Source organism: Cebus imitator, unplaced genomic scaffold (assembly GCF_001604975.1).
Source record: "Cebus imitator isolate Cc_AM_T3 unplaced genomic scaffold, Cebus_imitator-1.0 Scaffold136, whole genome shotgun sequence".
NCBI lineage: Eukaryota > Metazoa > Chordata > Mammalia > Primates > Cebidae > Cebus > Cebus imitator.
In genome coordinates, this window is record NW_016107451.1 from 2985200 (window position 1) to 3002759 (window position 17560).

General features: G+C 47.3%; 1 protein-coding gene across 1 annotated transcript; it reads right to left on the reverse strand.

The window, feature by feature from the left end:
* Window positions 1–1019: 1019 nt before the first annotated feature.
* On the reverse strand, window positions 1020–10004 carry TMEM269 (transmembrane protein 269). Its single transcript, XM_017541608.2, has 5 exons — window positions 9964–10004; window positions 6574–6671; window positions 5748–5891; window positions 4877–5077; window positions 1020–1407 (listed from the first exon to the last, which is right to left on the reverse strand). Exons 1-5 carry the CDS (start codon window positions 10002–10004, stop codon window positions 1280–1282), a joined length of 612 nt encoding a protein of 203 aa, XP_017397097.2. The 3' UTR covers window positions 1020–1279.
* Between the last annotated feature and the right edge of the window lie 7556 nt (window positions 10005–17560).

Below are 17560 nucleotides of genomic sequence, written 5' to 3' on the forward strand. Positions count from 1 at the left end.
ATGTGAAGACCATTTTCAAATTGGGGTTTCTAAAATGCTTTGATTAAAGGGAGCATCACATTGAAATGAATGTACAGCATTGAAGGGCATAACACTGAAATGTCTAAGCCCCTGTATATTTGTTAAAATTCTCACCACGTTATAGTAACCTTGTATGTAACTTAACTAGAATCCTCAACTAAATCAATTCACACAGAAAGTCAACATTTCTGAGTGCCAGGCACTATGGCAGATAGCAAAAATACAAAACCTAAAGTGAAGGAGATGGAAAGTCATGGGACACAGGCATCTCCATCTAACTAGGAACATAGGAATGATTTCACAGGAAGGCACTGTCTATTCCGCTAGAGCCAAATCTTACTTTGGGTTATTTTTAACCATCTAATTTGAGACGAGATGTATATTTACCACATACAGTGTTCTGGAAACTTCAAAAAGTTATATCCAGGGTAGAAGGTGCTCTGGCGCAGTCTCTTGAGGGTGGAGCAGAACCAGCCACCAATCCTTTTTCCACCATCTGGGAGGTGGAATGTCTGTCCATGCTGGGGGCTCAGTGAACCTGAGCTCTTGGTGAGGTACAACTTTTCTATACAGTACTGTTTATTTCTATTTGATTTGGATTTTAGACTATGAAGTGGCATCTGAATAGCTAGAGTTTAGTAGTTTCCAGCATGGGAAAGAAAATCCACAGAGATCCTGCAAGCCAGACGATGCCCTATGTCACCAATGTATCTAATCACTAAACAAAGCAAAAGGCAGCAGCTTTGAACTGTTAAAATACAGAATGTTTAAATTACAAAATCCTACCCACATTCAAACTGGGCAACATGAGAGTCCTGTGATTGCTCTATTCTCAGAGCCAGAGTCTGCAAAAGTAAGAAATGCTTCAAGAAGCCCCACCGGGCAGGGCTGAGGCCGAGGTCATACCAGTTCTGAAGGATGCTGGTAACAGAGCTGGAACTCAGACCCAGCCCCCATTGAGCTTGAGGCGAGGGGGGGGGGTTGTGGGGGGTGGGGTACACATTCTGTTCTACATGACATGAACAAAATAAACAAGTATTGTCTCCAAGGGAGTCAGAACCCTGAATAAAGAGAAAGAAGCGAAGGCCACTGAGCCTACTTTGGGTTTCTCGCTTCCTGGCCACAGACATACCATGTATCTAGTATATGACAACACAGGTACATGCAAAGCTTTAGTGCAGCTACACAAGGCTTGACCCAACATGCTGACACAAACCCCACAGAGGCCGGTGCGAGCTGGTAGAGCTGCTTAGCTTCCTCAGTGCTGTGACGAAAGACAGGCTGCTTTACCCCACAGAGCATCTGGAAAGAAGATGTATGAGAGCGACCATACCAGGCAGTAACAAGCAGACAGAGACAAGGGGGAGAAAAACAGCATGACGACACCTGGAAGAAGAAACAAATGCAGGCACTCAATTTCTAGGAAGCTGTCTTCTATGCTTTCTACCCTCTACCCTCCTGTCCCAACCCTTCCATTCTTTATTTTTCACCCACAGTGCCTAAGAAACAAACAAAAAGAGGCAGGAGCCCTGTCTTCAAGTTCAGTTTAATGGAGATAGGTAAGTAACCAGAGAAGCATAGCCCAATGCGGTCTCAGGTTCCATTGTGTCAAATTCACATCAGAAGTCTCAGCCAAGAAGACATTTGAATTGCCCTTGTTAGGGAAAACAAGACAAAAAACAAAAAACCCTAGTTAGGAAAGAAATCTTCCTCATTGTTTTGAATTGAACATGTGATAATGACCAATGCAATATTATATGTATGCAGAAAAGAGTTTAAGTCCAGGCTTAAGACTGCTATCCTCAGAAAGGACTTCTTGCAAGTCTGGCCCTTGGCTGATGGCTGAAAACTTGAATAGTAAACAGTTCCCTAGACCAATATAAAACTTTCCCCAACTGATAAGAATGTCTCACTGTACCTAGACTATCCCTATGAGCGCAGTGGTAACACCTGCTTTCTTTCTGGGAGTGTGGAATTTTGGTATATGGTAGGCACAGGGTGCTGACGTGACCATCCCCCAATAAGAACTTGGGCACTGAATCTCTGATGAGTTTCCCTGGTAGACGACACTTCATTGTACTGTCACAATTCAGTGCTGAGGAATTAAGTGCGTCTCGTGACTCTACTGGGAGAGGACTCTCTGAAGTTTGCACCTGGTTTCCCTGAACTTTGTCCCACGCACCGTTTCCCTTTGCTGATTTTGCTTTGTAACCTTTTGCTGAAATCAATCTTAGCTATGAGTACCACAACAGACTGAGTCCTGTGAGTCTTCTCAGGGTTGTCTTGGGGACTCCCAACACAATTTGCACTCAGATTCACCACCAAAAGGCAAAAGAGCACCCACGTTCATGAAATGCCTACTTTGCACTAGATACTCTGCTAGATACGTACATTTTTTCATCTACACTTCACAACAATCCTATGGTTTAGAATTGTCTGTTTTTCATGATGAAAACAGAAAGTAACCCATGCAAGGTCCTGTTTCAAACCCACTTCTGCCTGACTCTTCAAAACAAGACATACTGCCTCAGAGAACTCAAAAAGAGGGCAAAGAGAGTATGAGCCAATGCATTTCCATGGGAATGATCACCACGTATCCTGTAAGAGAAATCAGAACATACGATCTGACAGGAGACCACTTCTAGGAGTAAGAAGCAGTTAAGGATATGCATGGGCATTTTGGAATACTGCATTTCAAGAATTGATCTGTTGAGGCAAAAAGACAATACTATCAGAGTTGTCCTGGAAAGTACATGGCCGGTGTGTTGGCTCATGCCTGTAATCTCAGCACTTTAAGAGGCCAAGGCAGGAGGACTGCTTCAGTCCAGGAGTTTGAGACCAGCCTGGACAAAAGAGTGAGACCCCGTCTCTACCATATAGATATAATATTGGGGTACTTTCTGTTAAAAAAAAAAAAAAGTATACGATAAAAGTTCTCAGAGTACTGGTCACAGGCCAATTCTCAGACGTATGAAGCTCTGTTGGGGAGAAGGGACCTCAGTCTAAGAAGGTGACTGGCTGCCTTCAAGTAAGAGGAATGTCCAAAGAAGCCATTTTGAAATCTACCCAGTAGGGCTCTGGTATTAACTATTGTCAAAATCCGTAAGGTGCAGTTTCCTCCTTTACTCAGAGAGCAGGACAATCTAAGGAAGGCTGAGGCCAAGCATGTGGTTTATTTTGAGAAGTGGGGGATCAGTAGTACCTACAGGAGCAAAGAACACTAAGAAATTCTACTGCTATGAGATAGGAGAAGGGGAGGTAGAGGAGAAGGGGGAGGCTAGAAACGGACACATCTGTGCCAGAGGATTTATATTTATTATCTCATTTAATCTCAGTAATCCCGCAAAGTAGGGATTAGTGGCTTCGTTTTACAGATGAAGAAAACTGAGCTCAAAACAGTGAGGTATTAGCCGAAGTTCATGTAACTAATAAGTGCCAGAGTAAGAGCTTGGGCCCGGGTCTTCCTGAGAAGCTTCTAAACCCAGAAGCCTCTCACCAGCATTCTGCCTCTGCCACCTAAGGTGTAGGAGGAGCCAGCTACTAGAACTTGGATAGGGCTGTTGGTGCTAATGTTACCAAAGGTGTAAGCCTTAAGGGAAAGGTCAGGATGAAACCAAAGACCCTATAAACTAGAGTCGACTCACATGGGAATGATGGAAGAAACTCTGGATGCCCATAGATGTTTGTCTTGTTTACAGAATCACATTTAAGAGAAGAAAAACCGATATTCTTTGAAGGAAGCCCTAAATCCGGGAAAGCTCTAGGGGGACTTCTGCAAGGTCCCAGTGTGACCAGGAACTCAGGGCCTGGAACCCAGTGCTCAGTTACTTCACCACAAACCTTGTAGTCATCCATGTCTCCTCCTTCTTCCTCAATGTCAATTCTATTTCCAACATTTATCTCAAATCTATTTACTTCTCCTTATCTCCACTGCCACCATCACCTCTCATCTAAACAAAAAGTGGGTTTTCCTACTTACATTCTCAGTCCTGAAATCTATTCTCCACATGGCAGTCAAAGTGATCACTGAAAACTGCTGCTCCAGTTGTACCACTTCCCTGCATAAATCCCTTCAGAGGCTTCTCATTTGCCTTTGGTATCAAATCCCAAATCCTGCCAGGTCCACTCACCTCATGGCCTTAGTTTGTGTCACTGGCTGTCTCAGCAAGTTTCAGCCATATTGCTCCACTAATGCATCCAGCCCCTGTGGCCCCAAAGACATCACAACGTACTGTTCCTCTGCCTGAACTTCCTGAACCTCCCCATCCTCACCTGGCCACTCCTCCTGTAGGTCTCACTTAAATGACACCCATTTAAGGATCCTTCCCATCCCTTCAGATCATCCCAGCCTGAACTAGGTCACCCTCTGACACTCTCTCAGTGTACACTACTTGCATAAAACATACAGTAAAACTATATGTTTCTAGTTATTCCTGCTATTATTTGTTTGATATCTGTCTCCCCTGCAATCAGGCTCTAGATTCAGAGGCAGGGACTGTTTGCTTAGTTTACCAATTTGATTTCCAGCACTTGGCACATGGTGGGTGCTTCCTAAATTTCTATGGAATGTATTAACATTTACCAAATATATACTGAGTACCTACTATGTGACTGACACAATTCTGAGCACTAGAATATAATATTAATTATATTAATAGCATGAATAAAAAAGAGTCCTATTGGGGGCAGGTTTAGTGTTTATAGACAGTAAGAAAACTAGTAAATATGTCAGATGATCATGAGTTCTATGTGGAAAAATAAAGCAGAATAAGGGACAGAGAAAAATGCTGGGGTGAGGTACAGTAACAATAAGCGGCAGTGATGACAAACTGGCCATGGTGACATTTTCACTCACCTCCTATATAAACCAATTTTTTCCAGTTCTCAGACTCTAGGATTTTGTCATGTGGGTAGTAGCTCTGGTCCATCATGAAGAGAATCATGAGTGAGGCCATGCAGCAGAGGATGAATGTGTTGCCTTTGGTCAGAAGGGAGGTGGAAGCCAAGATGGAGGACGCATACGGGCAGGGTAGACCCCTGTATGTGGAGCGGACTCCTGCCGGGAAGAACACTGGAGATTAGTTGCTTCTGTCTGCCCTAAGGATACCTAAATGAAGCAAGCCCCTCTTTCGTTGAGTATTCCCCTACCCAGGATACAATATTCCCTTAAACCCAAAGGCAGTGGCAGGCTGAAAATCATTTATTCACAAAGATGATGCATGGGTTTTACATTGGGTTTCCATGGGAAAGGAGACAGCCAGCTAGGACCAGGGTGTGCCCTGGCTCCTAGGAAGTCTCTGCTGAAAGGGGCCTTTGAGACCTGCTAGTCTAAGCCCTGTGCTGTATCTTCTGCCCTCCCTCACGTTGTGACCTTAGGCAGAACAATTTCCCTCACTGGAGCATGGTTTCTCCATCTTTTTTGAGAACTGGAGTACAACCTCCAGTTCTAGTCCAGGAATCAATATGCTCCATCCAAAGATCACAGGTCATGCAGTGAGACAGAGGCATAGCTGCTCCAAGAAACGAAGGCCCTTGCCTCCCAGCCCAGGGCTCTGCCAGTGCAGCCTGCAGGCTCCAGTGGGCATGGGGCATGGGGCATGCAAGGAGAAAGGAAGAGGACCTCTGAAAAAGGACTCAGTAACTGCATCCCAGGCTTCTGACATCTGACAGCGCCCCGTTCTGTGGTCCCCTGCCCTCTGTTCTAAGGCAACCTTGGTTCCACTCACCAGGTGAATAAAAGCACAAGCGGAAAGAAGCAGCTGACACATAGATGATGGCCAGGGTCCCACTCAGAAGTCCGTCCACGCCTAGGAGCAGAGCGGAGGCCAGGCCGAAGGTGGTGAAGATGGCAAAGTCATTCAGCTCAGCTCCTGCCCCAGAGGGCCCAAAGTTAGAAGAGCTTACACTCCGATAGCTTGCACCTTAGCCTCACTCTGGTGGGGGAGCTGGGGTAGTGACAAGAGGGGTCCTGAGGTCCCAGAGAGCAACAGCTGCTCCCCTGGGGCAATCTGTAGATCAAGGCTGGGATCTCCTCCTGACTCTGCCTTGAACTGGCCAGTGGCCCTGGGCAAGTATTTCCCTCTCAGGCCTTAGTTTTCCCATCCCTTAACATGCAAGGGTTGGACTACCGTCAGATACAAACTGATAAGCTGTGGGACTTTTTAAAACTAAATCTTACATGGAAGCATTTTACTGTATTTTAAACCAGCTGCTCTGCTGGTTTAATTTTCATCTCCTCTCTGCCAACCTCCTCTCACCCCACCCCTCCCACTTCCACTCCAATATCTGGATGGACCCAGAACAGGGAAGCAGGGCAGATGACAAAACTGAAAGACTGAGCAATGGTCAATAAGTGAGCCAGCAGAGGAGCTGGAGCTGCACCGTGGGGCTCCTGAACTCCTGCCCAAAGGCTGTCTCTGCTGCTCTCAGGGGGATGTGAACAGGGGTGGATGCCTGATGAAGGCCTTCTGGATGTTAGATGATAGACGAAGGAGGTGACCTCAGATGGATGCTACTGGGGGCAAGGATTAGGGGCTTGGGGCCTGGACTCACCCAATTTGGAGCAGATGTTGAGGTGGCTGGTCATTGCCCTGACTGCCATGTCTAACAGGAAGCTGACCAGGAGCATCCAGGAGGCATACTGGCGTTTCCTAAAGCACAGGCAAGCAAGCCCAAACGGGGCAGCACTTTTGCAGTCTCCACTGGAGACTCTCCCCAGCCCTCCATTAGTGCATTAGTGTACACTAATATACTTCTTACACACTTCCCACACTTGCACACATACACACATCCCTTCATGTTCCCCACACTCACATCCTGATAAAGGTTGCTTTCGCACCACACACGCACACACACATGCCTACATCCCTCACAAACTCTTAATCTACAGTCAGAAAGGAGTGCCCCAAATCCCCTAGAAAATCACTAAGATCCCTTCCAACTCTAAACTTCCAGGCATTTTTGATGGCACAGGTGACCTAAGTTCTAGCCCAGCCTCTGCCACCATCTCCCTATGAATTCTTAGGTAAATCACTACCCCATCTCTAGGCCACTCCCCCATCTGTAAAATGGGGAGTGTGTGCTAAATGGTTTCTTAATAGATATATGCCTATTCAGATGACTTGGATCTCCTTGTGTGAGTTTTGGTAACATGTCTTTTAAGGGATTGATCATTTGCAGCTACGATATCAATTTTGGGGCATAGAGCTGTTCATAGCATTCCTTTATTATCCTTTTAATGTCTGTGGAATCAGTAGTAATGGCTCTTGTTCTGTTTCTGATAGTGGTAATTTCTGTCTTTTCATTTTTTAACTTGGAGAGCCTGGCTAGAGGTTTATTGATTTTATCAATCTTCTCAAAGAACCAGCTTTTGGTTTCACTGATGTTTCTCTATTAATTTCTTGTTTTCAATTTCTTTGATTGCCACTCTAATTTTTATTTTATTTTTTACTTTTTTGAGATGGGATCCCTCTGTCACCCAGGCTGGAGTGCAGTGGCATGGCCTCAGCCAACTGCAACATCTGCCTCCTTGGTTCAAGCAATTCTCCTGCCTCAGCCTCCAAAGTAGCTGGGCTTACAGGCATGTGCCACCATGCCCAGCTAATTTTTATATTTCTAGTAGAGACGGTGTTTCACCATGTTGGCCAGGCTGGTCTCAAACTCCTGACCTCAAGTGATCCACCTGCCTCGGCTTCCCAAAGTGATGGAACTACAGGCATGAGTCACTGTGCCCGGCGTAATTTTTACTTTTTATTTTATATGCTTACTTTGGATTTAGTTTGCTCTTCTTTTTCTAGTTTCCTAAGGTTAAAGCTTAAATTATGGATTTTAAATCTTTCTTTTTTTGAATATATGTATTAAATGCAGGAAATTTCCCTCAAAGCAAAGCACTACTTTCCTTGCATCCTAAAACTTTTGATAAATCTTGATTTCATGTTTTTTAGTTTAAAACATTTTTAATTTTTCTTGAAATTTCTTTTATCCATGTGTCATTTAGAAGTGTGTTGTTTAATCTCCATATATTTCAGGATTTTTCAGCTATCTGTTATTGACTTCTATTTCAATTTCATGTGATCTGAGAGCATACTTTTGTTAAATTTGTTAAGATATGTTTTATGACCCAGAATGTGGTCTGTCCAAGTGAGTCTGAGAAGAATGTGTACTCTGCGTGGTTGGATGAGCACTCTATAGATGTCCACTTTATCCGGGTGACCAATAGTGTTGCTGACTTCAACTATGTCTTTGCTGAGTTTCTGCCCGCTGGATCTGTCAGTTTCTGATAGAGGGGTGTGGAAATCTCCAACCTTGATAGTGGACTCATCAATTTCTCCCTGCAGTACTATTAGTTTCTGTGTCATGTATTTTGATGCTTTAAATGATTTCCATAAGCTCTTTCAGACCCCACATTCTTGATTCTGTGCCTCCATCCAGCACATGCTCCCAGGTCCCTCTAAATGCTGCTACCACAGCTTCAAGCAAACCTACCCTGAAAGGTGCATTCCCAAGTCTGTGCCCTGAATGCAATGCTTAGGTGGCCCAGAAGGAGCAAAGGGCCTGACCTAGACCACAGCTGTCCCCAAACAACCACAGCATTTCCTTTGTTTAGACCTAGACCCATCTGTCTAAAGGGGACTGAAGCTACATAAAAATACTAGGGGCAGTATCATGGCATAAAAATTACACTCCCAGAAAATTAGGCTGAATTAAGAAGATGGGGATTTTTTGGGCTGGGCACAGTGGCTCGTGCTTGTAATCCCAGCACTTTCGGAGGCCTAGGCAGGTGGATCACTTGAGTCCAGGTGTTTGAGACCAGCCTGGGCAATATAGTGAGAACTCATCTCTAAAGAAAAAAAAAAAAAAGAAAGAAAGAAAGAAAAGGCTTTTCTTGAAAAAAGAGATTTTCTGGCCAGGTGTGGTGGCTCATGCCTGTAATCACAACACTTTAGGAGGCCAAGGCAGGCGGATCGCAAGGTCAGGAGATCAAGAGCATCCTGGCCAACATGGTGAAACCCCATCTCTACTAAAAATACAAAAATGAGCTGGGCATGGTGGTGCATGCCTGTAACCCCAGCTATTCAGGAGGCTGAGGCAGAAGACTCACTTCAACCAGGGAGTCGGAGGTTGCAGTGAGCCGAGACCCCACCACTGTACTCCAGCCTGACGATAGAGCAAGACTCGGTTTCAAAAGAAAAAAAAGACAGAGATTTTCTACTGTAGGTGTGCCCTACTTTATTAGACTCCAAATACGAAGACATAGAGAATCACGAAAATTTCAAGCTGAAAGTGTGCTTAAACATCATCAAGTAAAGTCATCTTATTTTATGGATGAGAAACAAATCCAAAGAGAAGTCACTGGCTCATGGTTATGGACAATCAAGTAGATTACGAGGATGTTATCTGCATCATAAAGGATTTATCTTTGAAGGACTGATATCCCAAAAACATTGACATGGGATTCAATTTACAGAAATAGAATTTGCTTACAACATTTTGGGGGAACTTATACAAGTCTCGGACCTCCCAGAACAGTGCTAATTTCAAATATTCTGCCAGGTCATGTGATCTTATTTAAGAATTAGAAAACATGAACAGTGGCCTACCCAAAGATTGTATAAAGGCCACCAGAACAGAATCTCTTGGTTTTATCATAAAAACCATTCTAGACTGCCATAGCTGGAATGAACTACAGAGATCATAATGCAAGCTCCTCATTTTACAGAAGGAGAAACTGAGGCTCAGGGATGTAACCTAGCCAAGGTCACATCAGATGTGTGGTATAGCTAAGTCTGGGATCTTGGCCCCTTGACTCCTAAGCTACTGCACTTTCCCCAGGTCCACTGTGGATTCCTGTGCCTCAGTGCCTGCTCTCTAGAATCTCCCTCTCCTTTCCTCATGCCATTGGCCCCAGCTCTTGGCTAAGAGCTTGCTGGGCCCCAGACCTACCTGCTAAAGCTGAAGATGATGGAGAAGAGCCCCAGGACCATGTTGGTCAGAGATAAGGTATTGGTAACCTCCTTCCAGGAAACGTCATTTATCTTGGAATGGCTCTGGTCATGGCTCAGGAAGAAACTGGTACCCTTACCTGAGGCCTAAGAGAGAGGGGCAAAGGGTTCCCAAGGTCAAGGAGTCCCAGAAGAGGCTCCCAGGGACCCATTCCACTAGACCTCACCACAGAATGGCACCCTCCCTACATTCTGTATCACATCACTGGCTGGACTAAGGGAGACAGGAAATAGATGAACAAGACTCAGGAGGTAAAGACAAAGGTGCTGAGGATCCAGTGTCTTGGGAAAGCTCAGTAGCAGAGCAGGTGAACCAACACAGCATAGTTTCCATTCCCTCTCTGACTGCACCTTTGCCCTGCAGTGCAGACATCTCTCCAGTCCATATGCTGATCTTCCTGGAGCCCCATGGCCCAGAATAGAGGGGGTATGGGCCCTTTTCCCGTGTGAGAAGTGGGCCCTTGTCACGGATCAAGGGTTGGCTTGAGAGAGAAGTAGCGCCAGGAAGCCCTGTTTTCCCACAGTCCAAGCTCCCTCTCTCTGAAGCACAGGGCTACAGCTGAGGTGCCCCAATGTCCTGGTTCTGACAGGCCCCAATCAGAACAGCAGGCCTCCCTCCACAACGGAAGAGATGACAGATTAAAAATGAATGTGTAGCTGGACACGGTGGCTCATGCCTGTAATCCCAGCACTCTGGGAGGCCAAGGCAGGCAGATCACCTGAGGCCAGGAGTTTCAGACCAGCCTGGCCAACATGTTGAAACCCAGTCTCTACTAAAAATACAAAAATTAGCCAGGTGTGGTGGTGCACGCCTGTAATCCTAGCTATTCAGGAGGCTGAGGCAGAAGAATTGCTTGAACCTGAGAGACAGAGGTTGCAGTGAGCTGAGATCACACCACTATACTCCAGCCTGGGCAGAGTGAGCAAGATTCGGTCTCAAAAAATACTAAAGAATGTGTACAACACTGAATAGTTCACAAATACCTTTTCACCATGTTCCTTCCCAGCGTCTGGTGATGACCTCAGGACATGGTGCTAGAATTCTCCCCTATTTTAGGAAACTACCATTAAAAGAAAAGAAGATGGCCAGGCGCAGTGGCTCACACCTGTAATCCCAGCACTTTGGGAGGCCAAGGTTGGCAGATCACGAGGTCAGGAGTTTGAAACCAGCCTGACCAACATGGTGAAACCCCGTGTTTACTAAAAATACAAAAATTTGCCGGGCATGGTGGTGGGCACCTGTAATCCCAGCTACTCAGAAGGCTGAGGCAGGAGAATCTCTTGAACCCAGGAGGAGGCTGCAGTGAGCCAAGATCGTGCCACTGCACTCCAGCCTGGGCGACAGAGCAAGACTCCAACTCAAGAGAAAAAGAAAGAAAGAGGCCAGGCGTGGTGGCTCAAGCCTGTAATCCCAGCACTTTGGGAGGCCGAGGCGGGTGGATCACGAGGTCAACAGATCGAGACCATCCTGGTCAACATGGTGAAACCCCCTCTCTACTAAAAATACAAAACATTAGCTGGGCATGGTGGCGCGTGCCTGTAATCCCAGCTACTCCGGATGTTGAGGCAGGAGAATTGCCTGAACCCGGGAGGCAGAGGTTGCAGTAAGCCGAGATCGCGCCATTGCACTCCAGCCTGGGTAACAAGAGTGAAACTCCGTCTCAAAAAAAAAAAAAAGACAGACAGAAAGAAGAAAGAAAAAAGGAAGGAAATAAGGAAGGAGGGAGGGAGGGAGGGAGGGAGGGAGGGAGGGAAGGAAGGAAGGAAGGAAGGAAGGAAGGAAGGAAGGAGGGAGGGAAGATATTTGCTCAAAGTCATACAGTAAATAGAACCAAATCCCATTTGTTTGATTCTAAATCTGGTGTTTCTTCTGCTGGGGGCATAGATTTCATCAGGAGGAGCTGTGTGGAATGGGGGCAGTGAGGGAGCTTGATGGCCAGGCCCTAGGTGCAGCAGCAGCCTCCCTGTGTATGTGGGAGCGGCCCAGCCCAGGCCTCACAGCATTCCCTGTCTCTCCCACAACAGGGAATCGGCTCGTCCCACCTATCTTCACAGCCTGTCTTGTCTCTGTTTTCACTCTAAGAACAAATATGTACACCTTACACATAAAATGCTTGTAAAACTGAGTCTCTTGGAGAAAGAGTCCCATTCCTCCCCAAAACTGAGAAGCCCCACTGGTTGGGGCAAATGTACTAGCCATAAATAGATCCTGAGTAAAATAAACAAGTTCCAAGGTGTTCCCAGATCTGTCTTCTCATTTAATCCTCACCCATTTCCAAGGTGAGGATTAATCTCACCTCCCGCTCTGCCTCCATCCAGCCCCTCTGTACAGCCTCAGGACCCAACTGGTCTGGGCAAGAGGTGAAAGAGACCATGATCCTTTCTCATAAACCCACCACCAAGAGGCCAGCAGCTGGGAGAGCTGACTTGGAGTTTGAGACCAGAGTTTACCAGTCCTCCATGGGCCAGTCTCACTCACCAAAGGGGATCAGTAGCTACACGGCCAAAGTCACTGTGATTCTGAAGACCTTCTTATGCTAGGGCCCCTAAGACAGGAAGCAATGCAAGCCAGGGAAATCTGGGAGGGGAAGGGGACAAGCGACTTGCTGCACACTCCCTCCCCATGAACCCGCTGTAATGGTCTCTTCTGGATCTCTGGGCTGACCCCAGCACGATCAAACATCCCAGTGTCTGCTGCTCAGAGCCAGACAGCAGGTACCCAGGGTCTGTCTACCAATTGTCAGGCATTGCTGCTGCCTCTGTGCTACTTCACAGCTGGTTAATTTCTAATTAATGGTCAATTGTCTACTATATTATCTCTTTCATTATCTCCTCCATTCACAAACCACTTTCACATTTAGGATTTCCATTGGCCCTGTGAGCGCCGTTAGGCAAGAGTTCTCATCCCTACTTTCCAGGTAGGCAAGGAAGACTCAGAGATGGGGGGAACCTAGCTCAAGTTCACACCAGAAGTGGTAGAAATAAGACTTACAATTTTGCCTTAAGTGTTCTTTCCCCAGTGCTCTGCTCTCTATTAACCAAGAGGACTGGACATTGTATTGGTTATATGCTCTGCCTGAGCCTGGGGCTGGCAGAAACCTTGTTCCCTAACATCACAGAGTTTACAACCTCTCCAAGGAAATGAGTGTCTTGCATGCATGTGGAGACTTAGACTCTATTCACAGTGGTACCTTATCTTACAGATGGGGAAACTGACATTTCAGGAGAGTTAAGTGACTTGTCCAGTAAATGGTGGAGCCAGGATTTGATTTGGGTCTCCTCTTTCCCAATTAAATGCTGTTTGCAGCAAAATGCACAGGTCCCAGGTGTGAAAGGATGTGGACTTGACAGTAAGGGCTGTAGAAGACTTCGGAAATAAGGAACCACCCATTCATTCAGCAAACATTTGGCCAGAGGCAAGATTCGGTGCCTGGTGCTTCGGACACAGAGATTAAGACCAAGGAGCACGGTTTAGCCTCAGTGCCTAACCCTGCACAGGAAAGAGGCAACCAGGCTACTAAGGGAGCACCGAAGCGGGGCACGGCCTGCCAGGGGGTGAGAGAAGGCTCCCAGGAGGGATGGGGGCTGAGGCTTGACACAGCACCTGCCTGCAGGAGTAGCTCTCGTCACTCCCCAGCTTCTGGAATGCCCTCAGGATGCAGTCCAACTACTGCGTTTGGTAAGCCAGCCCTGCTCAGCAATCCCAGCTTCCTCTCTCAGTCCTCCTCCTTCTCAGGACCTCCCTATGGTCTTGGGTTAGTTAGTGTTCCTCTTTGGGAACCTCCTAGGACATCCCCCCAAGCATGTTAAGTGCCCCTCATCTGTATGGTCTTGTCTTCTTGTGCTCACCATGTGGCACTCTGTTTTGGCACAGCCTACCTTGGCTTCCTCCTCTCCTACAGGGGACACAACTTGAGTTCTGGCTGAGGTCCCCTGTGCCCAGTGTGAGGCCTGACAATAGAAGGTGTTCCCTGTTTGTTAAATCAACGTCGCAGGTCACTCTGGTGCTTCCCCAAGGCCCTCTCACTGCACCAAATCTATCGACCCTCCATCTAACCCTGCCCAACATGGCCTCCAAGAAGCTTTCTCAGATGAACACTCAACAGTCCAGCCCCTTCCGCACACCCAGCAACTACCCAGTACTTATGATCTTCCACTTACTCATTTTTTTTTAATGCTATTTATTTATTGCTGATGGCGGCTCTGTGCCAGGCCTTGTGTGGCTGGGGATGGGAGAAGAACAAGAGCCAGGCTGAACCGTCCAGCAGCTCAGAGTCTGGTAGAGGAGGCAGCTATGTGTAGGGACAAGTGTAATGTTGAACAAGGGGACATCCTAGCTGCTGTGGAGAGACTAAGTATGGGGTGGGGTGGGGGAAGTTTCCACTCCTGTGGTGACATTGATCAGGGTCTCTAAGGATGAATAAAGAATTAGGAGGGGCATTCGTGGTGGAGGGAATGAACTGCAGCTGCGGAAGCACGATGAGGAGGCTGGATCCCTGGATCCCGGGAGAGAGGGGTGATCAGAGGTGACACTGGCAGGGAGGCTGGAGGGGGTGGTTGTGTGGGTGTGATCTTGAGTGGCAGCCTGTGGCTGGCAGTGTGGTGTTCAACAAGGGAGCAGAGTCCTGTTCAGACACGGGCAGGGAGCGCAGGAAGGCTTGGAGGGGACAAATTACAGAAAAGGAAACACGCCAGGAGCCTGGGAGTTGTGGGGGGAGACGTGAGGAGGGGAAAAGCCGGGCTGTGGTAGTGGGGCTGCAGGGGAGGGGAGAGTTGAGTATGCTTCTGAGGTTTCTCAGCAGCGGGGCGGCGCCTCCGCAGAGTGAAACCATCCAGGTGGAGCGCTCCAACCGGTGACACGTGACACGCATGGCACAGACACGGCGACGCCGCTTACGCCAGTTACAGACTCTCTTCCCTTCCACTCCCTGCTCCTTTCCTGGAGGCTGGAAACCCGTGCCCCGACAGAGGGCCGGCCTCTGGGGACTGGACGCGGTCCCCTGGCCCACTCTGGTTGTCCGGAGGCTGCCCGGGCCTGGCTCCAGCCGGGACCACCCTGGAAAGACAGAGCCGAACTGGTCGCTGATAGCACCCAGGGAGCAGCGCTTCTCGCCCCTTCCACGCGGGTGCAGAGGCTCACCTGGGGACAAGGCATTCCTACACGGGATAGGGGTCCGTGCTTCTGCCCGCTTCCTGTGTGGTGGAGAGGGACAGCCCTGGCAAGGGGCGCGGCTCGCTGGTGTCCCGGGCTCCCACCCTGGCTCTTAGCTCACAATCCCAAGAGCAGGGGAGGGGTTGCAACGTCTGTAGTCAGGGAGAAGAAGGGCTCAGTTTCCAGGGGCGCCCAGGTCTTGCGGTGGGGGCAGCAGGGAATGGAGAAGTCTCGGGGAGGGGACAACTCCTCTACCTGGGCGAGACTGGGAAGGCTACAAGGTGGAAACTGCGGCCCAGGCGTGTGGGCCTGGAGTGGGGCGGGAAGTGAGCTGGAAAGGGGAGGCTGTGCGGGGATGCTGAGCCAGCCTCTGCGGGGCCCCTAGAAGGTAAGTTCCATGCGGGCAGGGCTGCTTGTATGTTTCCTTAGCTGCTGTTCCCTGTGCCTTTAAGAAGAGCATAGGCTCACAGGAATACTACTTGGATGAATGACAAGCTAAGAAATTTGGACTCAATCCTGAAGAAAAGTTTTTAAGTAGGAAGGTGACATGATCAGGTTGTTTTAGAAAGACTAACCTGGTAGTCATTGTAGAGGAAGGATCTGCAATCCTGCAGGATAAGAGGCAGGTGAGCAACAGATGGGATGGGAGGAAGGAGCCCCATCAGGAGCCCGTGTGAGATGAAATCCCAGGGGTGAGGGAGGCGAGAGGAAGGGGACAAGAGCATCTCAGAGGTGACTGTCTTTGGCAGTTGGGCTGACAGGGTGCTAAAGAACAAAACTTTTTGGTATTGGGTAAGGATTTCAGGCACTGGTTCTCAGGTAGTGCCCACCCTCACTAGCCCACCGGAAGCAACACTGGAGCAGGGATCACTTTGAGGACCCCACAGGAGAACATAAAAGGGCAGGGGTGCTAGGAGGTCAAGTGACACTTTGCCTCTCCTTGCAACCAGCAAGGGAAAGAGAAGTGTAAGACTGAGCATGTCCTGAGGGGAACACTAGGCAGCAGGTACTGGGCTAGATGTTGTACGGACATTCTCATCACCTTGCTGGAACTTCTCAGCTACGAGGTTAGTGTTAGCGTTCCCGTCCTACAGAAGAAGAAATATGGGATCAGAGAGCTGATTCTACTGGAGAATATACCATTAATAATTCGTGGAGCTGAGACCTGAAAACAGCGACACCAAAGTCAGACCTAGGGTGTGTGAGGCAACAAAAGGTGTATTACACGCCCCCACCTGAGTCAGGCCAGCTTCTTTTGATCATCTATGTGTTTCGCTTCATTTCTCCCTGCCATGCGGCCCATTAAAGTAGCAAATTAAAAACTGCAGCCTAATGATTATTATACCAGCTTAACTTTAAACCAAGTTTACATTCCAGCGCTAACACTTACCAGATGTATAAATGTGAACAAGTTACTTTGCTTTTCTGAACCTGTTTCCTAATCTATAAAATGGGATTGTTGGGAGAATTAAATGAGATTATATGCTTGGCACAGAATAGAAGCTCAATTATCAGCATTATTCATCTAAGCATATGATCATACATCTATTAGTCTGGACATCTCCAAAGTTTCTTTCAAGAGAGGGGAAGGAAGCAGGGTGGCTGAAAAAGCTACCCCCCCGCCACACACACACACCAGAAGTTTCTAGCTTCCCTAATTCTGAATCTCACAGGAAGTACAGAACAAGAACAGTAAGTTAGGCTACTTATACACTTGTGCTAATATGGTAGCCAGCAGCCACATGCAGCTACTGAGCACTTCAAAGGTGGCTAGTCTGAATTGAGATGTGCTGTAGGTATAAAATATACACCAAAGTTTGAATTCTTAGTTTAAAAAAGAATGTAAAGTAACCAAGTTTTTTTTTAGTAATTTGTTGAAATGCTAACAGTTAAGATATGCTGGGTTACAGAAATTTTTTTTTTCAGACAGGGTCTCACTCTGTCACCCAGGCTGAAATGCAGTGACATGATCATGGTTCAAAGCAGCCTTGACCTCCTGGGCTCGAGCATTCCTCCCACCTCAGCCTCCCAAGTAGCTGGGACCACAGGCACATGCCACCATGCCTGGCTGATGTTTGTATTTTTTGTAGAGATGAGGTCTCCCTATGTTGGCCAGGCTGGTCTTGAACTCTTAGGCTCAAGAGATCCTTCTGCCTTGGAGTCCCAAAGCGCTGAATTTATAGGCATGAGCCTATAATCGTACCCAGTGATAAAATGTATCCTTAAAGTTAATTTTATTTTTTGGTATAGCTACCAGAAAAATTTAGATCACACATGTGGCTCACATTATATTTCTATTAACTGCATCAACTTGAATCCTTTGCAGGATATAGGTGCAGAGCTACAGATGTCCATCCACTGATTTATTCTTTTTTTTTTTTTTTTT